Genomic DNA, 24,496 nt, shown 5'->3' with positions numbered 1-24,496 from the left:
GTGCAAAGGCCCTGTAGCGAGTTTTTTTTTTTTTTTTAACAGCTTTATCAAGATACAATTTACACATGATACAATTCACTGATTCAGATATACAATTTGGGGGTGGCTGGGTGGCTCAGTTGGTTAAGTGTCTGGCTCTTGATTTCAGCTCAGGGCACGATCTCATGGTTCGTGAGTTTGAACCCCACATCAGGCTCTGTGCTGACGGTGTGGAGCCTGCTTGAGATTCTCTCTCTCTCTCTCTCTCTCTCTCTCTCTCTCTCCCTCCCTCCCTCCCTCTCTCTACCCCTCCCTCCTTCTCTCTCGCTCTCTTAAATAAATAAATAAACTTAAAAAAAAAACCCAAAGTATACAATTCAGTGGGTTTTAGTGTATTCACAGAGTTCTGCAGCCCATTTTAGAACATGTCATCACCCCCAAAACAGACCCCGTACCCCTTAGCCATCATCCCCCAATCCCACCACCCTTCATCCCAACCATGAATTTACTTTCTGTAGATTTGCCTGTTCTGGGCGTTTTGCATAAACAGAATATCCAACGCTAGATAGGCCCTTTGTGTCTGGCTTCTCTCACTTAGATGTTTTCAGAGCTCGTTTATGTCGCCGCGTGGCTCGCTACTCCCAAGTAATATTCCATTGTAACATCTGCAGAAAAGGGTGGATCGTTGAAATGGAAAAGGATCTCAGGACAGGGTGGCCTGGCTGTCACATCGAGTCAGTGGTTGGGCTGTGGCTGATTCCGAGGGCAGGCAACAGAGGCTTGGGGCTCCAAGGGTCTTGGACTCTGGAGAACCATAGTGAGCCATAGAAAAGATTTTGAGCAGGGGAGGAACAATACATGAACAGAGATGGCAGCATAGAAAGGGTGCTGCCTATGAACTGATGGGAAGGAGGGCAGGACCTTGAACCCAGGTGTGGCTGGCTCCACAGACTGTCCGTGACCCTAGACTGCCTCCACCATCAAGGGAAAGTTGGGCGAACACCTGTTGCTGTCTGCTGGCTTTGACGGTCAGCAGTTCACGTGCGGGTGTCCCATTGAATCCCCAGGGAAGCTGGAGAGGAAGCTGCTGTTAACATCCTCGATACACATGACCTCGCTGGGGCTGGGACGAGTTGGGTCCTGCCCCTGAGATCTTGAAACTCACATTGAACTAGACGCTGCTCCCAGCACTTTGCATGTATTTATTCTTTCAATCCATACAACCACCCTTTAAGGTGGGGATTTTTAGGATCCCCGTTGTGCAAAAGAGGAAACAGAGGCACGAGGTAGTTAAGAGACCTGCTCAGTGTGGCGGAAGCCTAGGAGCAGGTGGCATTTATTAGGCGCTCACGGCATACGGGGGATTTATTACCCTATGCGCCTTAGATGGATACACTCACGTAATCCTCATGGCGGCCCTTTGAGGTCGGCGGGTTTGATCCTCCTCCTCCTACAGATGAGGAAACCGAAGCACAGAGAGAGGAAGTCACTTGCCCAAGGTCACTTGACTAGTGGGAGGAGAGGCTTGGATCTGAACCAGCATTCAGTTTTGTCTGGAATGCCACGGAGGGGCGTGGTGGTGGGGACCCTGGGTGGGGTGCAGCCTTAACACTCCTTCAGACCCTCCACCCCACGCCCTCTGCAGGTGAAGCTGTGCGACTTCGGCTTCGCGCGCATCATCGGCGAGAAGTCGTTCCGGCGCTCGGTGGTGGGCACGCCTGCCTACCTGGCGCCCGAGGTGCTGCTCAACCAGGGCTACAACCGCTCCCTGGACATGTGGTCGGTGGGCGTGATCATGTACGTCAGCCTCAGTGGCACGTTCCCCTTCAACGAGGATGAGGACATCAAAGACCAGATCCAGAACGCCGCCTTCATGTACCCAGCCTGCCCCTGGAGCTGCATCTCCTCCGGAGGTGGGCGGAGGCGAGGGGCGGAGGGCGCGGAGGGGGCGGGGCCGGAGGGGCGGGGCCGCAGAAGAGGTGGAGCCCTGAAACAACTATGGGGTGGGGCCTAGCGACGGGTGGGGCCACGGGGAGGGCGGTCCTTTAAAAGGTGAGGTGCCCTGGACCTGGAACCTTGGGGCGGGGACTCAGGGGTTTGTGTGGAACCCGTCAGGCCTGGTTCCTAGTTCACAGGAAACGAAGTGTTCCAGAAGCAGGGGACAGACGGCGCCTTGGGGCCTGAGCGAGGTTTGGCTGGTCTAGGGCGGGACCAGGAGAGGGACCGCTGGACCTGAGGAAACCAAACAGCTGGAGGCTTTGGGGTTATGACCCCGGAAGGGTTAGCCTTGCAAAAGCAGTGGCTCCGGAGGGCAGCTCATTTGCTGGGTGCCGGGCTGACTTGGGCCTGGGGCCAAGGGGGCAGGTCCAGCGATGGAGGGGATTGGTTTAGGGGCGTGGCGAGAGGAGGGGCAGGGCCATGGAGGGTTTCTGAAGCTGTCCAGAAGGACCTGTCCTGGGACCAAAGTCACCTGAACCTAGAAGCGGGTGGGAATGGGGGGCGCATAGTGAGGGGAGCCAGGCCTGAGACGGACAGTGGGATTCGGGGGCTTCAGCGTTGTGGCCGGGTAGTGACACTTGGTCTTGTGACTTGGGCCCCAGGAGGCTTGTAACTTTGGGGCCCCAGCCAGGTGTGGGGACGCGCCTACGGCGGGGCTAAGATACTGGGGCACGTGAGGGGGTTGTAAGAACAAGGGGGCAGGTCCCAGAGCCGGGGAGCTAAGGAAGACAGAGTATGCGAGGGGGGCTAAGAAGACAATCACTATTCAGAACAGTTTATGCAACAACTACCTGCTGAGTGCCTACTATGTGCCCAGCACTGACTGTCCTAGGTTCTGGGAATACTGGGATGAATAGGAGAGAAGGGATCACGTGAGGAGAAGGTTGTGAAGAGAAGGTTGTGGAGGAAGGAAGGGCCCTAGAGGGATGTGGCCTCATGGAGCAGGCAGGGCGGGGGCCGGGGAGGGGTGCCGTGGGGGTCAGTGCAGAAAAAGGCGGCAGTGGTGGGCCTGAGACAGGTAAGCACGAAGTGATAAGAATGTGCATTCTCGAGCGCTAGAGTAATACTGGGGGGTCCTCAGCGTGGTCTTTTGGGACCCACTCAGAAGTCTCAGTAAGAGTGAATCTGGTGTGGATGGCCATGTGTGAGGGAGGCCGTGTGGGTAAGGCCTGTACTCAGAGGGGTTCACACAGTGAGGCCTTGTTCTTCAAGGCTTCTGATCAAGGAGACAGCCTTGGACAAGTGATGGCTTGTCTTGAGTGCCTGGCACTTCCCAATTCTCCATTTCCTAAAAGACAGGCCGGTCTCTGGGCCTTCTGCAGGAAACCGCTGGCTGACTACCGTCGAATAAGTTTGTTTTATTTTCATTTTACTTTTGTGCGCCTGGCAAGTGATCTTTGGATTTTCATTGACCAGGGTGATGTAATATTTTCATTTTTACCTTGAAAAATGAATTTTTAAAAAGTGAAGTGATGTGAAACCGAATGCTGTCGATTTTTGTTTAAATACCCCCATGGCTCAAATTTTTAAATATACAGAATGGGAGGGGGGGCGCCTGGGTGGCTCAGCCGGTTGAGCCTCCGACTTTGGCTCAGGTCATGATCTCGCGGTTCGTGAGTTCGAACCCCGAGGTCGGGCTCTGTGCTGACAGCTCAGAGCCTGGAGCCTGCTTCGGATTCTGTGTCTTTCTCTCTCTCTGCTCCTCCCCCCTCTCAAAAATAAATATTAAATATACAGAAGGATCTATAGTGAAAATTCTCAGTCCTTTGTTATTCTTCCCAAAGACCATGGCTATTACAAGTCTTTTTACAAGTCTGGGTGGCTCAGTCAGTTAAGCGTCGACTCTTGATTTGGGCTCAGGTCATGATCTCCTGGTTCGTGGGATCGAGCCCCTCGTTGGGCTCTGTGCTGACAGCGTGGAGGCTGCTTGGGATTCTCTCTCTTCATCTCTCTGCCCCTCCCCTGCTCACACTCTCTTTCCCCCTCTCAAAATAAATACACAAACATTTTTTAAAAAGTTATAGGGGCACCTGGGTGGCGCAGTTGGTTAAGTGTCCAACTCTTGATTTTGGCTCAAATCAGGATCTCACGGTTCGTGAGTTTGAGCCCTGAGTCAGGCCCCATGCTGAGAGTGCAGAGCCTGCTTGGGATCCTCTCTCTCTCCCTCTCTTACCTTGCCTCTCTCTCTCAAAATAGATAAATCCAAACTTTTATTTTAAAAAAAGTTATAAAAATAGTGCAAGAAAATATGTGGATCTATATTCTTTTATTTCCCCCTTTTACGCAGATGGCAGCTTACTGGTTTTCAATTTGCATTGTCCACTTCACAGTATATCTTGGACAAATGGTTTGGCTTAAACAAAAATATATATTTTTAAAAATTTTGTTTCAATCCAAGTTAGTTAACATATAGTATAATAATGGTCTCAGGAGTAAAATTTAGTGATTCATCACTTACATAGAGCACCCAGGGCTCATCCCAACAAGTGTCCACCTTAATGCCCATCGCCCATTTAGCCCACTGCCCCACCCCCTCCCCTCCAGCAACCCTCAGTTTGTTCTCTGTATTTAGGAGTCTCTCATAATTTGCCTCTCTCTCTCTCTCTCTCTCTCTCTCTCTCTTTTTAATGTTTTATTTGAGAAAGAGAGACAGAGTGCAAGTGGGGGAAGGGCAGAGAGAGGGAGACACAGAATCGGAAGCAGGCTTCAGGCTCTGAGCCATCAGCCCAGAGCCCGACGCGGGGCTCGAACTCACAAGCCGGGAGATACGACCTGAGCCAAAGCCGGATGCTTAACCGACGGAGCCATCCAGGCGCCCCCCTCCCTCTGTGTTTTTATCTTGTTTTTCCTTCCCTTCCCCTATGTTCATCTGTTTTGCTTCTTAAATTCCACATGTGAGTGAAATCATATGATATTTATCTTTCTCCGACTTATTTCACTTAGCGTAATACACTCTTCCACCCAGTTGTTGCAAATGGCCAGATTTCGTGCCACTGTATATGCTTAAAGAAAAATATTAAGCGAGGAGTAGTACAGGTGTTCCTGTATGCACCTCTGTATGACAAAGCTTATGAAGGTGACCTAGAAATGGGGAAACTGAGGGAGAGTCTTGGTGAAGAGATGTAGGAGCTAGTGTGTGTGCAACGTCGGAAGGGGGGGGGGGCAAAATGGTAATTTAATGAGGAAACGGGTGGGTGAGCGAGTGGTGCAGGTGAGGCTTCAAAGCCACCGGGGCCATGCAGAGGGAAGGCCCCGGATGGTAGGCACGCAGGCTGGAGTGGCCTGTTGGAGGGGAGGGGCGGCCCCTCAGCGCGCAGGACTTGAACTGTCTCCTTCCCGTGCAGCCATTGACCTCATCAACAACCTGCTGCAGGTGAAGATGCGCAAGCGCTACAGCGTGGACAAATCTCTCAGTCACCCCTGGTTACAGGTGATGCAGGGGGCGGGGCTGAGAGCGAAGGGGGTGGGAGGTCCTATTGGCTGGGCTGGGGTAAGGGGAGGAACCAGATGGCTTATTGGCTGTGCGGGTGGTGAGGGATGCAGGTACATTTTCCGTGGCTCGCGAACGTGGCTGAGGTTCCCATTGGCTGGGCTGTAGAAGGAGGTGGAGCTGAATTTCTATTGGCTGGGCGGGTTGTGGAGGGCGTGGCTTCACCTTCCCTGGTACCCGGCCCGTCCCCCGCGGGGTGGATAAGGTGCGGGCGCTGTGTGCTCTGTGCCTGCTAACCTTTGGTCTCCGGGGCCCAGGAGTACCAGACGTGGCTGGACCTCCGAGAGCTGGAGGGGAAGATGGGCGAGCGGTACATCACGCACGAGAGTGACGACGCGCGCTGGGAGCAGTTCGTGGCCGAGCACCCGCTGCCCGGGCCCGGCCTGCCCGCCGATGGGGACTTCGGTGGGGCCCTCCCGCCGCAGGACCACGACATGCAGGGGCTGGCCGAGCGCATCAGCGTCCTCTGAGGCCCCGTGCCCCCCGCCCTGGCTGCCCCATGATGCTGCCCTCCCGTCCCCGGAGAGCTGCCCTCCCGCACCATCTCATGGAACTGTTCCATCTAAGGAGAAGCGGCTTCCTGCCCAAACCGGATGGCGCACGCCCCGGGGGAGGAGCACGGCGGGTGTCCGTGGAGGGGTGTAGTTATTTGCAACGTGAACTCCCCAGCAATTAAAACGAACTCATCTCTGGCCCCATGGCCTGAGTCTCTGGCCACACCGCACTCTCGTATCATGAGTCTGTTGTTCACGGAGCTGGAGTTCACCCGGAAAGAGGATATTTCCTAAAAGTGGGTGGGGTGCGGGAGGGATGGGAGAGGTGGCGGCGAGGGGGCTGGAAGCTGGAGGACTTTTGGAAGAAGGAGCAACAGGGGTGGGAAACCTGGAGGGAGGACTGCCAGGAGGGAAGTCTGGAAGGGGGAAGAAGGTACGGAGGGGAGCAGAAGGAGGATGGGGAAGCGAAAAGCAGGAAGAGTTCGAAAAGGAAGGAGTAAGCCCGGAGGGGAGGATGGATGCAGCCCGACTGGAGGCTCGGAGGGTCTGGAGCAAAGTAACCCCATGGCTTGTTTGATCCACTGTTTTGGTTGGGGACATTACTACTAATCACAACCACTGATAAGAACAATGCAGTTAGCGCAAGTCTGGTCCGGAGTAGAAACCTGATGCGCAACATTTAGTATTTTCTTTTAAACCGATGCGGTGACTTCTCTACGCACAGAATGTGTTCATTCACTGGGTCATCCATCTGTCACACTGTGGTGGGTGATGCTGGGGACACAGTGGTGACTGAGACTGCCCAGGCTCTGCCCTCAGGGGGTTCGCCATCCAGCGGAGAGAGAGACCCGTCCCAGGACAGTGAAGACCCAGAGTGGGTATGGCTGGGTGAGTCTCAAGCGAGCCTCGGGGTCGGGAAGGCCGGTCTTCTGAGCTAACTTCTCAAGCTTCATCCCGGTCCTGAGATTGTAGGCAGAGGGAACATCGCTCCACCTTTGACCCCTGCCCTCCAGCTCCTCATTGTCACCCAGACTATGTTTTTAATGTTTATTTATTTTTGAGAGGGAGAGAGAGAGAGAGAGAGAGAGCACCAGGGGGAGAGGGGCAGAGAGCCAGGTGACAGAGGATCCGAAGCGACTCCACAGTGACAGCATAGAGCCAGATGAGGGCTCGAACTCACAAACTGTGAGATCATGGCCTGAGCCGAAGTCAAGAATCAGACACTTAACCGACTGAGCCATCCAGGCTCAGTTTGTTTGTTTGTTTGTTTGTTTAATTTAAATTTTAGCTAGCATAGAGTGCGATATTGATTTCAGGAGTAGAAATTCAGTGATTCATCCCTTACATAAAACACCCAGTGCTCAGCACAAATGCCCTCATTAGTACCCATCACCCATCTGGCCCATCTCCCACCCACCTCCCTCTGTCAACTCGTGATTTGTTCTCTACAGCTAAGAGTCTCTTGTGGTTTGTTTCCCTCTCTTCTCTTCATCCATCAATGGACATTTGGACTCTTTCCATAGTTTGGCTACTGTTGATAATCCAGAGCGATGGCTCTTTGATTTAAAGAAGTTCATTGGGCACCTGGGTGGTTCAGTCGGTTAAGCGTCTGGCTTCAGCTCAGGTCATGATCTCACAGTTCACAAGTTCGAGCCCCCACGTCGGGCTCCGTGCCGACAGCTCAGAGCCTGGAGCCTGCTTTGGATTCTGTGTCTCTCTCTTTCTCTCTCTGTCCCTCCCCCACTCGTACTCTGTCTCTTTCTCAAAAATAAATGAAACATTTAAAAAATTGGGGCGCCTGGGTGGCGCAGTCGGTTAAGCGTCCGACTTCAGCCAGGTCACGATCTCGCGGTCCGGGAGTTCGAGCCCCGCGTCAGGCTCTGGGCTGATGGCTCAGAGCCTGGAGCCTGTTTCCGATTCTGTGTCTCCCTCTCTCTCTGCCCCTCCCCCGTTCATGCTCTGTCTCTCTCTGTCCCAAAAATAAATAAAAACGTTGACAAAAATTAAAAAATTAAAAAAAAAAAAAAGCTCAGATGAGGGGGGCACCTGGGTGGCTCAGTTGGCTAAGTGCCTGACTCTTGATTCTGGCTCAGGTCATGATCTCATGGCTCCTAGGTTCGAGCCCCGCCTCAGGCTCCGTGCTGACAGCATGAAGTCTGCTTGGGATTCTCTCCTTCTGTCTCCACCCCTCCCCCACTCACACACACTTTCTCTCAAAATAAATAGAAACTTAAAAAAAAAAAAAGAAGTTCAGATGAATCTCAATGAGAATCTCCAGATAAATGAGAATATCTTTGAGGTATAATTCGAGCTGATAATATTGGAGAGTGTCTCTTGGATTCCATCTCGAATGCTTCTCCCTCTAAAACTGATTGGTCTGGGGCGCCTGGGTGGCTCAGTCGGTTAAACAAGTGGCCAACTTCGGCTCAGGTCATGATCTCGCAGTCTGTGAGTTCGAGCCCCGCATCGGGCTCTGTGCTGACAGCTCAGAGCCTGGAGCCTGTTTCAGATTCTGTGTCTCTTTCTCTTTGACCCTCCCCCGTTCATGCTCTATCTCTCTCTGTCTCCAAAATAAATAAACGTTAAAAAAAATTTTTTTAAATAAAAATAAAACTGATTGGTCCAAGGTCCAGGAGGGTAGACAACAGATAGACAAATCCATCCCCAATGACAGACCCACGTTGGGAAATATACAGAATGCCTACTCAGGCCTGATCCTGGATAATCCCACTGCTTCGATCTTGGCCACTAGTTTTGTTAAGTTTGAGGCCAGAAATTAGAGAGACGATCAAAAACATGATGTGAGGGACGCCTGGCTGGCTCAGTCCAAAGAGCATCGAGAGCAATTCTTGATCTCAGGGTTGTCAGTTCAAGGCCCACGTTGGGCGTAGAGATTACTTAAATGAATAAAGAAATAAAAACTTAAAAAAAAAAAAACCATCACATGAGCTGGAGAAATACCTTGATTGCAGAATTCCATGAGGTTAGTCCAACATCAATCATGAGGATGCCGGGGCACATCAAAGCAAAGCCATACAGTGTTACTTAAGGCCCCACACCTTGAATTTGAAAAAAAAAAAAAAAAGCCCATTCTGTCAGGGCCATTGGATACTACCAACCCTGATCTTTTTTTTTTTTAATTTTTTTTTAACGTTTATTTATTTTTGAGACAGAGAGAGACAGAGCACGAACGGGGGGAGGGGGGGTAAGAGAGAGGGAGACACAGAATCTGAAACAGGCTCCAGGCTCTGAACTGTCAGCACAGAGCCCGACGCGGGGCTCAAACCCACAGACCGTGAGATCATGACCTGAGCCGAAGTCGGCCTCTTAACCGACTGAGCCACCCAGGCGCCCCCTACCAACCCTGATCTTGATAGAGGTGCTTGTAGGGACTGTAAAGAAAAGGGACACCAAATTCGAGGGTTAAGATTTAGTCTCCCCAAGGATCCCCTTCTGACAGGCTTTCTCCGTGTCCATAAATACCCCTCAAGACTTTGGCACATGGCTAGGCCAAGACCTGTAGGCCATAAATAAGAGTCAAACCTGGGTCGCTGCGAGTTCCCAATCCGAACACTGTCTCTGCCTCTCTATACCTTCCGGCACCACCCAGCTTACCTTACGAACGCCTCGTCTGTCTACACATTCTTTCATTTCCCTCTACGTCCAGATTCTCCATCTTTTTGTTCTCACCCGGGAAAGTCCACAATGCACAGGGACAGGAGTGCCTCAAGAGGTCACGGAAACCCCCTCTTCCTTTCCGGGGACCCTGAATGCTCATTTGAGGGGTGTGGTTCCCCTTGCCATACCCACCCCCCCCAAATCCAATATGTGGATGATCCCCCCACTCGGCTCACTCACTGACACTCAACACGTACCCCCCAGAGACACAAGGTGTCTAGGGACGCATTGCCACGACGTTAAGCCACAAGCACCCGACTTCCACATCCGAAGGCTAACGGTAGCCACAGGAGGAATTTATCCCATCGTTCGTGGCATCTCGACCCAAGACTAAAACGCAACTCCAGTGGTTTCTGAGGCTGTGATGGGTTGAAGTGTGTCCCCTCCCCCGACCCCAGAAAGATAGGTTGAAGTCTTATCCCCCCGTCCGTCAGCATGTAACCTGATTTGGAAATAGGATGGGTTGCAGGCAGATTGACCCCTCAAAGACTCCTTCTAACTCACCGCCTGGTTGTGACAGTAACCTCTCCCTATCCCTAGCATCGATGAGTCAGGATTTCTGGGCTCCTTCGCATCCTGCCCCTTCATGGGACTCCGTCTCAGACCATAACAACTCTAACGGCAGGAACCACCTCCCCACTGCACTCACCCAGATTTTCCAGCTATCAAAACACTACCGACCCCGAGTCAACCAGGGCCACTCATAATTTCTCTTGGCAACAAGCGGCATCACCCCTCCTGTGACTCATTTCATGGCCCCGGTCCCGTCCCTACATCTTCTCCTTGGTGTCCCAGCTTCAATCAGCATTTATTGGCTGAGCCCCTCAGCTAAATGAGACAATTATTTCCATGAGTCTTGGATTGCCCCCCGTGAGGCGTGCCTTGTGTGTGAGGATTTTGCAGACTGGTACCTACCTACCAGCCCGACTGGCTTCTGTTATCTTGCCAATCCTGTGAGTCCTTTTCAGAGTTTCGATCCCCCTTCAGTCTATTCATGTCTAACCTTCACTCTTTCTTCTCTCCACCCCTCACCGAATTCCCCACAAATGTAGGAGACCAGCCACATCCTGCGAAGGCTGAAAGTCACCCTACAGACACAGGGTCTAGGATGACTGCGACCCCCTTTCTCATTAGCATCAGAGGAGTCAAATGCTTAGCAGTAAGCCCCGAGGATTTAATAGGGCCTCCACCCATGTTTGGGCAACTTTTGCGCCCAGGTCCGGGGCTTCCGAGGGAGGGCCTTGTATGTTACAGTTGGAAGTTTCTGCTGCATGTTCATTTCCAGGGACTCCTCAGACATCTCATCATCAATGGGAACATCAAGAGGCCAACGAGGTGGGGACGCCTGGGTGGCTCAGTTGGTTGAGCATCTGACTCTTGATTTCAGCTCAACTCATGATCTCATGGTTCATGAGATCGAGCCCTGGGTCGGGCTCTACGTTGATAGTGCGGAGCCTGATTGGGATTCTCTCTCTCTCTCTCTCCCTCTCTCTCTCTCTCTCTGCCCCTCCTTTACCTACACGTGCATGCCCCCTGCTCTCTAGATAAACAGACTTAAAAAGGTGGAGGGGCAATGAGGTTATCTGCAGAATTGTGACCACTGTTCTGACTCCATCAACCAAGGATCTCTCTGTACCTCCTTCTTGCAACCCTGTCAGCTGGCTGCCCTCGGGCCTCAAATCTTGGTTTTACCCCCTTATTCAACCATTAATAATTCTCTTTTTTATTTATTTTCCTAGGAATACCCATCTTTGAATGCCCAGTGACCAAATCCTAAATCAGTTTCAGATCCAGCATCTTATGCAAGAAATGGTTCAACTGGCTTTGCACAAACAGCAGAGATGGAAAACCAATCCTGACATCACCCCAGACACTAACTACTGAGAAAATCTTGTTTGCGACTGAGCTCCCTAGATCCACCTATCATGAATCTCGATCATCTCCCCACTGTTGGAAAATTAAGGCAGTTAAAGGACAGTCTAGGTCTGTCTTAAACAAGAGGGGGATTGACTATAGTTTGTCTCTACTAAAGTCCAAGCTCATTGGGACTCACGAGATTATTTCGTACTTATTTATCAGACCCTTCTGTGGCTCTTTCTACATAGAAGGCTCTAGACAAATATCTCGCTCAATCCTCAGAATGACTCTATCTGGTAGATAATGTTATGACCCCCATCATACAGATGAGGAGACCGAGGCACAGATGTTAACCAAGTTTCTCAAAGTCACACAGCTAGAAAGGGGCAGGGCTGGGGCTCACACGCCCTTCCCCTCCCCCTAGTCTGGTTCCAGAATCTTAGCTCTCAAGAGTACCACCGCCTCTCCAGCTTACGACCAGAATGCATTCTGGTGCAGGAGGGTCCTAGAAGAGGGAGGTTCTCATATGATCTTCTGGGCCCTGGCCTTTAGGGAGTCAAGGTCTGTCTGAGAAATGGGTATGAACACTGGAGCTAGATCTTGAAGGTTGTAGGGGGACACACTCGGCGTAGTGACACAGGCTGGCCGCCTGAGGGGGCGCCAGCCCGGCTCGCGGAGCCAGGGGAGCCAGAGGGAACCTTGGAAACCAAAGTCAGGCTCAGACTCTTAGGACCACAGAACGTCGAGAACAGAGCATCTTAGAATGCTGAGAACAAAGCCTCTTAGAACGTAGAACAAAGGCTCCTGGAATCGTAGAATGGTGAACGCAATATCCCATACGATCTGGGAGACAAAAGACGCTTAGATTCTGTTCTGGTCGAATTATAGAATCTTCCACCCAGGCTGGTCTTCTAATTCCAGAATTTGGGATGTCATCGATCTCAGACTCTTAGTTAGAAGTTAAGACTGTCTACATAATTTGGGAAGCCTGCTGCAAGATGAAAATGCGGAGCCCCTTGTTCAAAAAATAAGAATTTCAAGACAGGAACAGCCGAATATTAAACCAAGCACAGGGCCCTCCTAAGCTGGTCACACGCCGGTGAAGCCGGTCCCGCTTAGAAGCATCATTTTATGGGAGGATGCCGGTCTTAGCCAGCCTGGTCCTCTGGTTATACAGCTGAGTGTCTGGGAAGGCTTCGTGGAAGAGGAGGCAAAATCGGGGCTCGACTCAATAACCCTGTCCGCCCCCTGCACAGCTTCAGCAGCTTAGGGTTGCTAGGGGTGGGGGGGAGAGGAGCAGCTGCCAAACTGTCACGTGGACCCATTCCCTATTTATAGATCACCCCTTCCCCTCTCGCGGGACAGTCCAATGGTAGCCTGAGCTCGCCCGCAAGGGGGCGGAACCAGCTGCGGGACCCGGGAGGCACGGACCAATGACATTGAAGCAAGGGCGGACTTGTTTCATTGTGACGCGAGAGGGGGCGTGACCAGGCCCCAAAGGCTGGCAAGCGGTGGGGCGTGGCGAGGCCGCCCAGAAGCAAAGCGAGTAGGCAGCTGCGAGCATGCGTCGCGTCGCGGGGCGCGGGTGCACCGCCGAGCAGCTTCGTAAAGGAGCGTAGCAGCCAATAGGCGACGGTTGCTCTGTCGCCGGGGGCGTGGCCATGCAGATAAGGCGCGGGTGGGCGGCCCAATGGGCGGGCGCCTATGCAGATGAGACGGTGACAGCCGGGCCAGCGGGCGGGCGGGCAGGCGGGCTGTTGGGGCGGGGAGGTGGGACCCGGAGAGGGGTGGCCGTGGGGCCCGGCCGGGCTGGGGTGGGGGGCCGCAGCCATGATCCGGGCCTTCTCGTTCCCGGTGAGCCCCGAGCGGGGCCGGCTGCGGGGCTGGCTGGAGGGCAGCCTGGCCGGGCTCTGCGAGTTGCACTGGCTCCGGGAGAGGCAGGAGTACCGCGTGCAGCAGGCGCTGCGGCTGGCCCAGCCCGGAATGGGGGGCGCCGAGGCCGAGGACGAGGAGGACGCCGATGAGGACGAAGATGCGGCGGCGGCGCGCCGGGCCGCAGCGGCCCTGGAGGAGCAGCTGGTGAGGGGCCGCCTGTCCGTCCATCCCTCCGCCCCCGTGTGTGTCTATCTGTCTGTCTGTCTCGGTTGGATGCTCAGACACCCGTTGCGGTGGGGGAGGGGGAGAGGACAGGGGGTGGGGCTGGAGACCCAGGAGTATGGGCGGCGGGCGGGATCTGGCCTCCTCAACCCCAAACTGGGGAAGGTGGTGGTGGTGGTGGGGGGGGGGACTGCATCGCCTCCGCTGGGGCCTCGTGAAATGCACAGACCCTCTCCCCAAAGAAAATTCTTCTAGGCGCTAAGTATGTGTCAAGCCTGGGCCGAGTATTTGGTATGCGTTGTCTTCTTGAAGCTTGGGGGAGAGGAGGGTGATAGTCCTCATTCTGCAGAGAAAGAAGCTGAGGTTCAGAGATGGCAAGTGACTCACCCAAGGTCACACAGCCGGGATCCAAACATGCCCCGCTCTGGCCCCGCTACCAGGGCTCCATCTTCCCTAGGTCCCGATGTGCTTGGAGATCTCCGGAGGGGGCGGGGTGGGGGGGGAGGGGATCCTCGGGCTTCCTGAGGGAGGGACCACTGCTGAGAGGAAGCTTGCAGTCCCTGAGGACCCCGCGGTCATCTTTACTCTCTGGTGACACTTTCCCTCCTTTCCTACCTGGTCCCAGCCTTGGTTAATCCCAGAAGAGGCAGGTTGAGGCAGCGTGGGGGCCCGACTTCTGAACTCCCCGAGTGCTCTCATGGTGGAAAATGAGGCAGAGGTCTCCAGAAGGACTTAAGGAGCACCACCCCTCTCTCCTTCTCTGTCATTTGTTCATTCTCCTGACCTCTTCCTGGATTCCCCTCACTCTCTCTCCCTATTGCCACATCCCTGTGACTTTCAGTGTCTGTTTCTATCTTTCTTAACCCTCTGTGCCTATCGCTGTCTCCCCAGGCTTCCATTGCATTTCTGCACCTCTCTGTTCCGGCCCCAAGTCCCTGTCCCCACCTCTCTCTTCCCCTCCCCCCCCCCCCCCCCCAGCCTGCCAGGCCCCAGACCCTGGCTCTCCCCTTGCAGATCCCATCCCCAAGCCTGTGTGTGGTCAGAGCTTCCCGTTTGGGGAAACCTGAGCCGGGGTGGCGGGGGAGGGGGCTCTCCCTGCTGCTGACCTCCATTGCCCCCGCCCCAGATGGGGAATGGGGAGGGGGTCTGCAGCCAGACTCCGGGGCTGCACGCACAGCCCCTCCCCCGACTGGGAGCGGGACCCTGCACATTCTTCTCTCGAAACAGAAACAGCTGTGGGAGGCCCCACCCCCTCCCAAAGTTGGAGACGCCTTGTGGGGGCCTTCACCCCGCTCCCCCCCCCCCACCCTAAGCTGGCTGGGCTTGGGAAGGCACCTCCCACCCTACGAGGAGAGGGAGAAAGCACGGGGATGGGCAGGCTGTGTCCTTCCTTCCTGTCCCTCAGTCTCGCCCTCTCTCTGCCTCAGTCTCCTCTCTCTGTCCTTCAGCTTCCCCATCCCTGCCCCTAAGTCTCCCCCCTTCTCCGCCCCTCTGCCTAACCCCCCCCCCCCGGAGGTGGTAGTGGAGAGGCCTCTTTCCCCCACACTCTCCAGGCAAAGCTCCGTCCCAGCGTCAGGGAGGAGGCGGTGGCAGGCAGCGGGAGAGAGACAGCGGCACCGAGGGAGGAACAGAGAAACGCTAAATATAAACTCCTCTGCCGTTGGGGGTTCCTGGGTCCTTCTGAGGAGGGTGTGGGTACCTCCTCTGATCCCTGAGCCTCTGTCTTAGGATACTTCCCCCTCCCACCCCCCCCTTATGCCCCCCTCCCCTGCCCCAGGAATACACTCCCTTTGAAGCAACAGAGATTGAAGCCAGACTTGATTAGTTTCTAATAGGAATGGTGGGGGGTGCAGGTGAAGACGAGGGATATTCAGAGAAAAGAGGCAAGAATCCTGGATGGGGGTGGGGTGGGGGTTCTGTTCTCTCCCACCAAGAGAAAGGGTCCCCTTCCAGCAAGAAGGACTTAAGTTAGACTTGCAGAAGGACTTCCTAATAGAGATGAAGGGAATTGGACGAGCAGTGGGGGGTGGGGTGGGGACAAAGGTCTGGAAACGCTTGGGCAAAGGGGTCTCCAGAGGTCGTAACCCCATGCATGTTAACCCTCCCTGGATGGCGGACGGTCCCCTGGCAGAAGGGTTTGCAAAAAAAAAAAAAAAAAAAAAAAAAAAGGATGAGGGGCATTGTGGGTACACAGGGAGCTAGATTCAGGCCAACATCCTTCTGGTTTTTTAAAGAGTTATCATTGCTTCGCACCTGGAAGGGATGGGGGTCAAACTTACAAACAGTGAGAGTGTGTAGACTAGGGTGGTGTTGGAGGGTCCAGGTGCGGGGCAAGGGGAGACCTCTCCTGTCTGTCCCCCTTAACTCCTTCTGGGAACCGACATGACACGGGCAGAACTTCACCCCCCCCCCCCAAATCAATCGTTTCATCTTTATTTTTAATTACACGAGTGAAACATGACTTTCTATTTTCCTTGTTGAGACACTCAGCACTTTGGGGGCGCCTGGGTGGCTCAGTCAGTTGAGCGCCCGACTTCAGCCCAGGTCACCATCTCCAGGTTCGTGAGTTCGAGCCCCGCGACGGGCTCTGTGCTGAACGGCTCAGAGCCTGGAGCCTGCTTCGGATTGTGTCTGTCTCCCTCTCTGTCTGCCCCTCCCCTGCTCGTGCTCGCTCTCTCTCTCTCTCTCAAAAATAAGTAAATAGTAAAAAAAGAAAAAGAAATTCAGAGCTTTCGTGTAATAATCAAAGCTAGCATTTATTAAGAGCTTAAAAGAAACTGCTATTTTAGTTCATTTAATCCTTATGACACCCCATAAGAGAGGGAGTTGAATGCCATGTTGCAGAGGAGGAAACCAGGGCCCAGAGAGGGGAAGTAACTTGTTCCAGGTCTCCTCGGAATCGACACTGTTGTCACCTTGGTGTGAGTCCCTCCAGACGTCTTCCACAGCTTACATACCAAGAAGTGTAGTGTTTTGCTTTGCTTTTTAATTTTTATTGTATTAAAAAATCTTTTAAAAATTTATTTACAGAGAGAGAGCGCGCGTGTATGGGTTAGGGGCAGAGAGAGAAAGAGAAAATCTCAAGCCGGCTCTGCGCTGTCAGCCGGAGAGCCCGACACAGGGCTCGAACTCACAAACCGCAAGATCGTGACCTGGGCCAAGATCAAGAGTCGGATGCTTAACCGACTGAGCCACCCAGGCGCCCGATGCTTTGCTTTCTCACAAATTTCGGTCTCTTGGGTGAGGTCCTTGGGGGGACAATGCCAGTGGTTCTCAAGGTGTGGCTGCTGGACTAGCAGGATGGGGGGGGGGGGCACTTGCAAGATATGCAAATGGGGCTCCAGCCTGGAAGCTCTGGAAGCTCTGGAGGCGGGACCCAGTAATTTAGGCGCGAACAATGCCCTTCAGGTAATTCTGACTCACGCTGGTGCTATGCCCTTTCCTTTTCCGCCTGGAAGCTCTATGTGAGTGATGCCTGTATACACATATGGCTTCCTTCCGTTTTGACAGCTGCATAGTATTCTGCTGTATACGTTCATCCCTTCAGCAAACATCTCCTGAGCGCCTACTCTGTGCCAGGCACTGTGCTATGCACTGGGCTTGGGGTGGGGGTGTGGGGGGGGGGAGTGGGGGAAGGACGCTTTGGCCAACAAAACAGACAAAACGCTCTGCCTTCCAGGAACGACATTTAGTGAGCAGACAAAAAACAAATGACAACCCAATGTATCATTCTGAGCCAGGAGGTCATGTGGGGGTGGGGGTGGGGGTGGGGAATGAAAGCAGGGCAACAGGGTGCAGAATGACTGGGGAGCTATTTTGGAAAGACTGGTCAGAGGAGGGATCATGTAAAGCGAAGATCTGAACCGAGCAAGGGAGGGAGCCAGGGGGAAATTCAGGGGAAACACATCTTACAGAGGTAGGAGCTGGCCAGGCGCAAGGCGTGCTGGGGAGGGGGGGGGGCGGACAGCAAGGAGGCCAGTGTGGCTACGAGGCTACGGCAGAGTGAGCAAGGGGGCGATTAGTAGGGGGGACATGACGTGGGGTACGTGGGCGCTCCGGGAACGCTTCTAGCCACCCCTGATATGACACAGTTGGGCTGCCCTCTTGGGTTCTGCTCAAAGATGACGCCACCCTGAGCATCTCTGCACGGCCCAGGGCAGGAGCCCAAAGTGGACCGATCTGTTGACTTTGCTCCTATAAACAAGCCCAGAAGGGGGCTTCTGTTCTGGGGGCGGGGGAGGGAGGGGTGAGGACGGGGGCCCAGGAGAGCCGCCGCTGGAGTAGGAAGCTGGGAGAGGGAGGGGGGGGGGCGTCTGCGGGGGAGCCGGCCCGTCTTTCTGCCCTAAATAGGCAGGGCTGGGCGCCTGGCCTCCCAGCTCCTCCCCCCTCCCTGCCTCCCGCCCGCCGTCCAGACAAGCCGCTTTTGTCTGAGGGTCAACCGTCGGCCCGCGGCTGCCGCCACCTCTGGCCTCACCCAGACCCATGTGGGACTCTTCCTGGATCTGTTTTCCAAAATGGGGTTAAGCCCTAGTGTCTCAGAGGCCCCATCTGTGTTGTTTCAGCCCCACCCCCTTCCCTAATGACGGCCGCTCCGCTAAAAGGGTTTTCACCTTCATTCATTCATCCCTGCTAAGAAATGATCATTTCCTGCAGCAAGAAGGATCCGGGATAGACTCAACAGAAATTTCTCCTGGGGATGAGGGGCGATGGGAGACACGGGGGGGGGGGGGTAGGAGGGGGTTGAGGCTTCTGGGTAGGAATGAAGCAAGGGCAGGTGGAAGATGCCGTCCCCCAGGCAAGCGAACCTGCTGGGGCTTATTGCTGTAGTACCAAGGCTACACTCACAGAAGGACTTTCCAGTAGGTGTTGGGGGGCGGGGGAGTGGTTCTTCCCAAGAGAAGGAGCAAAGGACTTAGCATGAGTCGGGGTCTGCCTATTGTATCCATATGAGGGAAAGAATCGGTCTGCAGCAGGAAGGACTTAAGGAAGCCTTGCAGAAGGACCTTCTGCTGCCAATAAGGGGCGGGGGGGGGGGGAGACGGGAGCATCCAAGAAGAGAAGGTCAAGGACTGGAGAAGGTGGACCCCATGGCCAAGGGATCTGCTAGGTAGCAGCGAATTGCCCTTCCAGCTGGACCACCTGAGCTTAGGCTCAAAGAGGGACATCCTAATAGGTGTTAAGGGGCCACGAGCACAAATGGAGGGAACACCTGATAGGGAGCAGGCCTTCTGAAGCTTAGCACACCCAAGAGACGGTGATGTCACTGCAGCACGAACGACTTGAGTTAGACCATCGGAAGGACTTCTATTGGGCTGAAGGGACAGAGAACTTGAGGGGGGAGATCCTGGGGCTTGGGTGCTTTTACCCTTTCGAAATCAGAGCCTCATTGTCAAAGCGAAACCCTATCCATGGTCTGGGAAGATGTGGGGGGCTCCTTGGCAGAGGTTGGGGGCGCATTCTGCTTTCCTCATGCCCTCAGGAGGCCTTGCCTGGGCTCATCTGGGACCTGGGCCAGCAGCTGGGAGATCTGAGCCTGGAGTCTGGGGGCCTGGAACAGGAGAGCGGGCGCAGCTCAGGTAAGAAGGGCGTGCCTGGGACGCCCCCATCTTTCCTCCTGCCCCTACCTCTCAGGGTACCTCTTGGTCTCTTCCTTCCCCCACCCCTGGCTTCCCCACCCAGGCCCCTGATGATCTCTCCTCTTCTCCTTGGAATCCAGGCTTCTATGAAGACCCCAGTTCCACGGGGGGTCCAGACTCACCACCCTCTACCTTCTGTGGGGACAGTGGCTTCTCTGGATCCGGCTCCTATGGACGCCTGGGTCCCGCTGAACCCCGGGGCATCTATGCCAGCGAGAGGCCCAAGTCCCTAGGTAAGGTGGGTGGGGTTGGGGCCCTGAGAACCAGGGAATGGACAGTAGGAGAGTGGTTTTGAGCCCAAGCTTCTGAGTCAGACTGACCTGGATTCGAATTCTGGCTGTGACATTCCCCTTTCGTGTGGTTTTGAGCCTGTTGCTTCTTTCGGGGCCTCCGTGTCTCCCTCGGTTACAGTGGGATTGATAACAGCACCTACGTTGTAGGGAAGTTTTGCGTATTCAGGGAGCCTCAGCCCTAATTGCGATTAGACTTGGCACCCACAGTAGCCACTCGGGAAACAGGAACTGCTGTTGTCCATTTATACAAGTAAGTTTCTGAGCCCCTACTATGTGCCGGCGTAGCCCTATCCTCGTGGTGAGGGATGCAGTCGTGGCGGGGGTGGGGGGGGGGGTGGGGGAAGACCCCTGTCCTCAAGAAGCTGACTTTCCAGTGGGAGAGACAGATAATAAACAAGATAAGTCAGATATAGACAGACAGAGAAGAAAGTTAGGGGAAGGGGACCAGGGAGGGCGTCCTCTTTGGAATCGGCGAGGCAGTTGCCATTTTAGAAGACGCGGCCCCGGGGAAGATGTCACTGAGACTGTGACATTTGAGTGGCGTCCTAAAATAAGTGAGGCAGCGGGCCAAACAGATATCCTCAGGGAAGAGTGTTCCAGGTAGCGGGCACGGAAAGGGCAAAGGCCGTGAGGCTGGAACGTGACTGGCAGGTGCAACCAGGAAGCCAATGTAGCCGGAGACCTAAAATTACAGAGGAGAGGCGTCAGAGATGGAGGTCAGAGAGGCAGGGGCGGGACAGACCATTCAGGGTCTTGTGAAGATTTGGTTATGAACCTGGTATGAGGGAAGGGGGGGGGGAGAGCAGGGTTTTTGATGACAGTGGAGGAGGAGGGGTAGGCAACTTGACCCTCCTAGGCTCACCTTAGAAGGGGCTTCGAGAGTCTCTCCACTCTCTTCCTTTTTTTTTTTTTTTTTTTTTTTGCCTCCCTCCCCAGGAGACGCCAGTCCTAGTGCTCCAGAGGCGGTGAGCGCTCGGGCAGCCGTGCCGCGATCGTACTCGGCGCCCTACCCGACGGCAGCGGGCTCCGCGGGCCCGGAGGCCTGCTCCTCCGCGGAGCGGCGGGCCCGCGCGGGGCCCTTCCTGACGCCCAGCCCCCTGCACGCCGTGGCGCTGCGCAGCCCGCGGCCCTGCGTCCGGCCTCCTGCGGACTCGCCGGACGCCCCCGGCACGGGGCGGCCCCTGGACGGCTACATCTCGGCGCTCCTGCGCAGGCGCCGCCGCCGGGGGGCGGGCCAGCCCCGGACCAGTCCCGGGGGCGCGGACGGGGGCCCGCGGCGCCAGAACAGCGTGCGCCAGAGGCCGCCCGACGTGTCCCCGCCCCCCGGAGGCGCGCGGCCCGCGCCCGAGCCCCCAGTGGAGCGCGCGGGGGGCCGTCCCGCCAGCCCGGCGCCTTTGGGGCGCGCCTGGGCCTCGCCGTGGGAGTCGGAGACGGCGCCCGAGCCCGCCGCGCCGCCCGCCGCTCCCTCGCCCCCCGACAGCCCGGCCGAGGGTCGCCTGGTGAAGGCGCAGTACATCCCGGGCGCGCAGGCCGCCACCCGCGGCCTCCCCGGCCGCGCGGCGCGCCGCAAAGCGCCACCACTGACCCGTGGCCGCAGCGTGGAGCAGTCCCCACCCCGGGAGCGTCCCCGGGCCGCCGGCCGCCGCGGACGCGTGACGGAGGCCTCGGGCCGCCGGGGCTCGCCCAGGGCTCGCAAGGCCGCGCGCTCCCAGTCTGAGACCAGCCTGTTGGGCCGCGCGGCCGCGGTGCCTCCGGGGCCCCCCAAGTACCCCACGGCCGAACGGGAAGAGCCCCGGCCGCCGAGGCCCCGTCGCGGCCCTGCGCCCACGCTCGCGGCGCAGGCCGCGGGGTCCTGCCGCCGCTGGCGCTCCACGGCGGAGATCGACGCTGCGGACGGACGCCGCGGCCGTCCCCGAGCCCCGACAGCCCGCGGCCCGGGGCCCGGCCCATCCCCGTCAGCTCCGCAGCGCCGTCTTCTCTATGGCTGCGCGGGCAGCGACTCTGAGTGCTCTGCGGGGCGCCTGGGGCCCCTTGGGCGCCGGGGTCCCACCGGCGGCGTCGGCGGCGGCTATGGGGAGAGTGAATCGAGCGCCAGCGAGGGGGAGTCGCCTGCCTTCAGCTCCGCATCCAGCGACTCAGACGGCAGCGGTGGCCTGGTGTGGCCGCAGCAGCTGGTGGCAGCCACCGCAGCCTCTGGGGCAGGGGGTGGTGCAGGTGGAGGGGCACCCGCGGGCCCCGCCAAAGTGTTTGTGAAGATCAAGGCTTCCCACGCACTCAAGAAAAAGATACTGCGTTTCCGTTCGGGTTCTCTCAAGGTCATGACTACAGTGTGAGTTTGGCGGTTTGCTCGGGCTCCCCCTTCATGGCCTCTGCACCACCACACTCCCAATCACTGACCCTTCCATACCTCCCTTCCAAAGACCACCATTTTCTCTGCTTCCAAAGACCCTTCCTCACTGCCCCCATCCACTGCAGTCTTGGTTGAAAAGGCTCCCCCTCCACCATAGGGAGGAATGGGGGAGGAGCCCTGTTTGACCCAGTTCAGCTGCTGGCTCTGCAGCCCTTGGGCATGAAAGTTCCCTTTGTCTGGGCCTCACTTTCCTCATCTGTACTATGGGTGTAATATGGTATGCGGAAGGGGTAATTCAGTTCGAATTTCCCCATTTTAGTTTAGACACTTAGTCCGTTTGTTCACGTTCACCACTGTCACTGAACCCTCTTATTCCTCCTTTCCATGCCCAGATCTGGTGTCTCTCCCCCCCCCCCCCCATTCACAAAGTGCCCCCATCCATGTCCCTGGATTCTTAAGCTATCCCCTTGGCACCGTGGTCAGAGACGCTGTGTCTGACCCAGGTGGTGCCTGCAGAGTGCCCTGGGAAAGGAAGGAGCACTGACTTTGGGGTTTTGAGGGTCAGTTAGGAGGTGGTAGCACCTGGAAAGAAGGACTCTTTCGCCTCTATCCCGGGACAGTTATGGAGGACTAGGAGGTAGAAGAGGAGAAGGAAGATGGTTTCTATCTCATGCCCCCCCCCTTTTCTCCCCCCTCCCAAAGGGAGTGGGGAGAGCCCAGGATGACCCTCAGCTGTTCCAATCCAGTATTTTTTTTCTTTTTTAAAATTACTGTATTTATTATGACGATGGTGACTCCCCAGTGCACAGGGGGGCCAGATTCTGTGTTTCTCTAACCTCTTTGTAAATAAATGCACACTGTTCCATACGTGGTGGACTCTCCTTCTGTGGTAAAATGGCTTTCCTTTGGACTCACGTTTAGTGAGCAGCTACTATTTGCTTTGAACATAGGGGTCTAGAGCCAGGTGGCAGATCTCAGGGTGGGTCTCAACCTGATTTTCCTACCATGGGGCTGTTTTACCACAATGAATCTGACCTTTGATTGAGTTGCGTTTGGTCACAAACATGGTTTCATAAAAATATAAGTGAAGGGCCAACCCAAATTTCTTTTCTCAAAAGTCATCATAGTCAGTTTGATGTGTATCCTTGAATGTTTCCCTTTATGTGTTTGCATACATATGTGAATTTAAGTAACTATATAAATATATAACTATATTATACATATATACCATGTATATGTACATATATACATATATAAATTGAACCATATATTTGCCTTATTTATCACTTTTATTCTATTATTATTATTATTATTATTTTCATTTGGTGGTGTTAAGTCATCTGTGTCCAAAGATTTCTTTATGGGAAGGATTTTAATTAAGAATTAGATATTGGGGGGGGGGGCACCCGGGTGGCTCAGTCGGTTGAGCGTCCAACTCTTAATTTTGACTCAGGTCATGATCCTAGGGTCCTGGGATAGAGTCCTGCGTTGGGCTTCATGCTGAGCCTGGAGCCTGCTTGGGGTTCTCTCCCTCTCCCTCTCTCTCTTTCTCTCTCTCAAAAAAACCAAAAACAAAAAAACAAAACAAAAAACAAATCGGTTTCTTTGATGGTTATGGTACTATTTAACTTTTCTATTTCTTCCTGTGTCAGTTTTACTAAGTTGTATTCTTCTAGGAAATTGTCCATTTCATCTCAATTTAGATGACATTTTCCTATCGTATAATGATTGTTTTTTAAAGATTTTATTTATTTTATTATTTTTAATTTTTTTGAGAGAGAGAGTGTGTGAGTGAGCAAGGGGCAGAGAGAGAGGGAAAGAGAGAGAGTGTGGAGCCCGAAGTGGGGCTCAAGCTCACCTGAAGCAGGGCTCGAGCTCACCCAAAATGGGGCCGGAACTCACAAACCCTGAGATCATGACCTGAGCAGAAGTCAGATGCTTAACCCACTGCACCACCCAGGCGCTCTAAGATTTTATTTTTAATTAATCTCTACACCCCACATGAGGCTTGAACTTACAACTCCAAGATCAAGAGTTGCATGCTCTACCGACTGAGGCAGCCGGGTGCCCCCCTCACTGTATTATTATTATTAGCTGCATAAGAGTCCACTGTGGGATTGTCAGCTCTCCCAATTATTTTGCTGTTAGGGACCTTGCTGCAGGAATGTCCTTGTACATACCTCTATGTGCATATATGTATGTATTTCTGTAGGCTTCACTCCTAGAAATAGAATTGTTTGGTCATTAATGTACACTCATTTAAAAACTTTTAATTGAGGGACGCCTGTGTGGCTCAGCTGGTTGAGCATCCGACTTCGGCTCAGGTCACGATCTCATGGTTTGTGAGTTCGAGCCCCTCGTCGGTCGGGCTCTGTGCTGACCGCTCAGAGCCTGCAGCCTGCTTCGGATTCTGTGTCCCTCTCTCGCTCATGCTCTGTCTCTCTCTCTCAATAATTAAAAAAAAAAAAATTAAAAACTTTTAATTGACATTGCCACACTTCCTCCCACTAAAAGCGCCCTCAGCTGATATTTTCATTTCTTTTTTTTTAACCTTTTGTGATTTTATTTTTTTTAAGTTTTTAATTATTTATTTATTTATTTATTTATTTATTTTTTGAGAGAGA

General features: G+C 54.5%; 2 protein-coding genes across 3 annotated transcripts in view; both read left to right on the top strand.

Annotated features, from left to right (window-relative positions):
- The window catches only part of PRKD2 (protein kinase D2), a 35,169-nt gene extending 28,978 nt beyond the window's left edge, over window positions 1–6,191 (top strand). For both annotated transcript variants that reach the window (XM_027037876.2, XM_027037878.2), the window contains 3 exons: window positions 1,625–1,892; window positions 5,322–5,407; window positions 5,725–6,191. In XM_027037876.2, the coding sequence (XP_026893677.1) occupies window positions 1,625–1,892; window positions 5,322–5,407; window positions 5,725–5,937 (567 nt within the window). In that variant the 3' untranslated portion in view covers window positions 5,938–6,191. The remainder of the gene's footprint in view (window positions 1–1,624; window positions 1,893–5,321; window positions 5,408–5,724) is intronic.
- A 6,823-nt stretch (window positions 6,192–13,014) lies between these two features.
- DACT3 (dishevelled binding antagonist of beta catenin 3) lies at window positions 13,015–22,739 on the top strand. The gene is made up of 4 exons (XM_027037875.2): window positions 13,015–13,575; window positions 19,073–19,169; window positions 19,310–19,462; window positions 20,459–22,739. The coding sequence occupies exons 1-4, from the start codon at window positions 13,327–13,329 to the stop codon at window positions 21,853–21,855; spliced, it is 1,896 nt and encodes a 631-aa protein (XP_026893676.1). The 5' UTR covers window positions 13,015–13,326; the 3' UTR covers window positions 21,856–22,739.
- Window positions 22,740–24,496: the final 1,757 nt, after the last annotated feature.

Source organism: Acinonyx jubatus, chromosome E2, assembly GCF_027475565.1.
Source record: "Acinonyx jubatus isolate Ajub_Pintada_27869175 chromosome E2, VMU_Ajub_asm_v1.0, whole genome shotgun sequence".
NCBI classification, from domain to species: domain Eukaryota; kingdom Metazoa; phylum Chordata; class Mammalia; order Carnivora; family Felidae; genus Acinonyx; species Acinonyx jubatus.
This window is presented reverse-complemented; position numbering and strand designations above follow the sequence as displayed.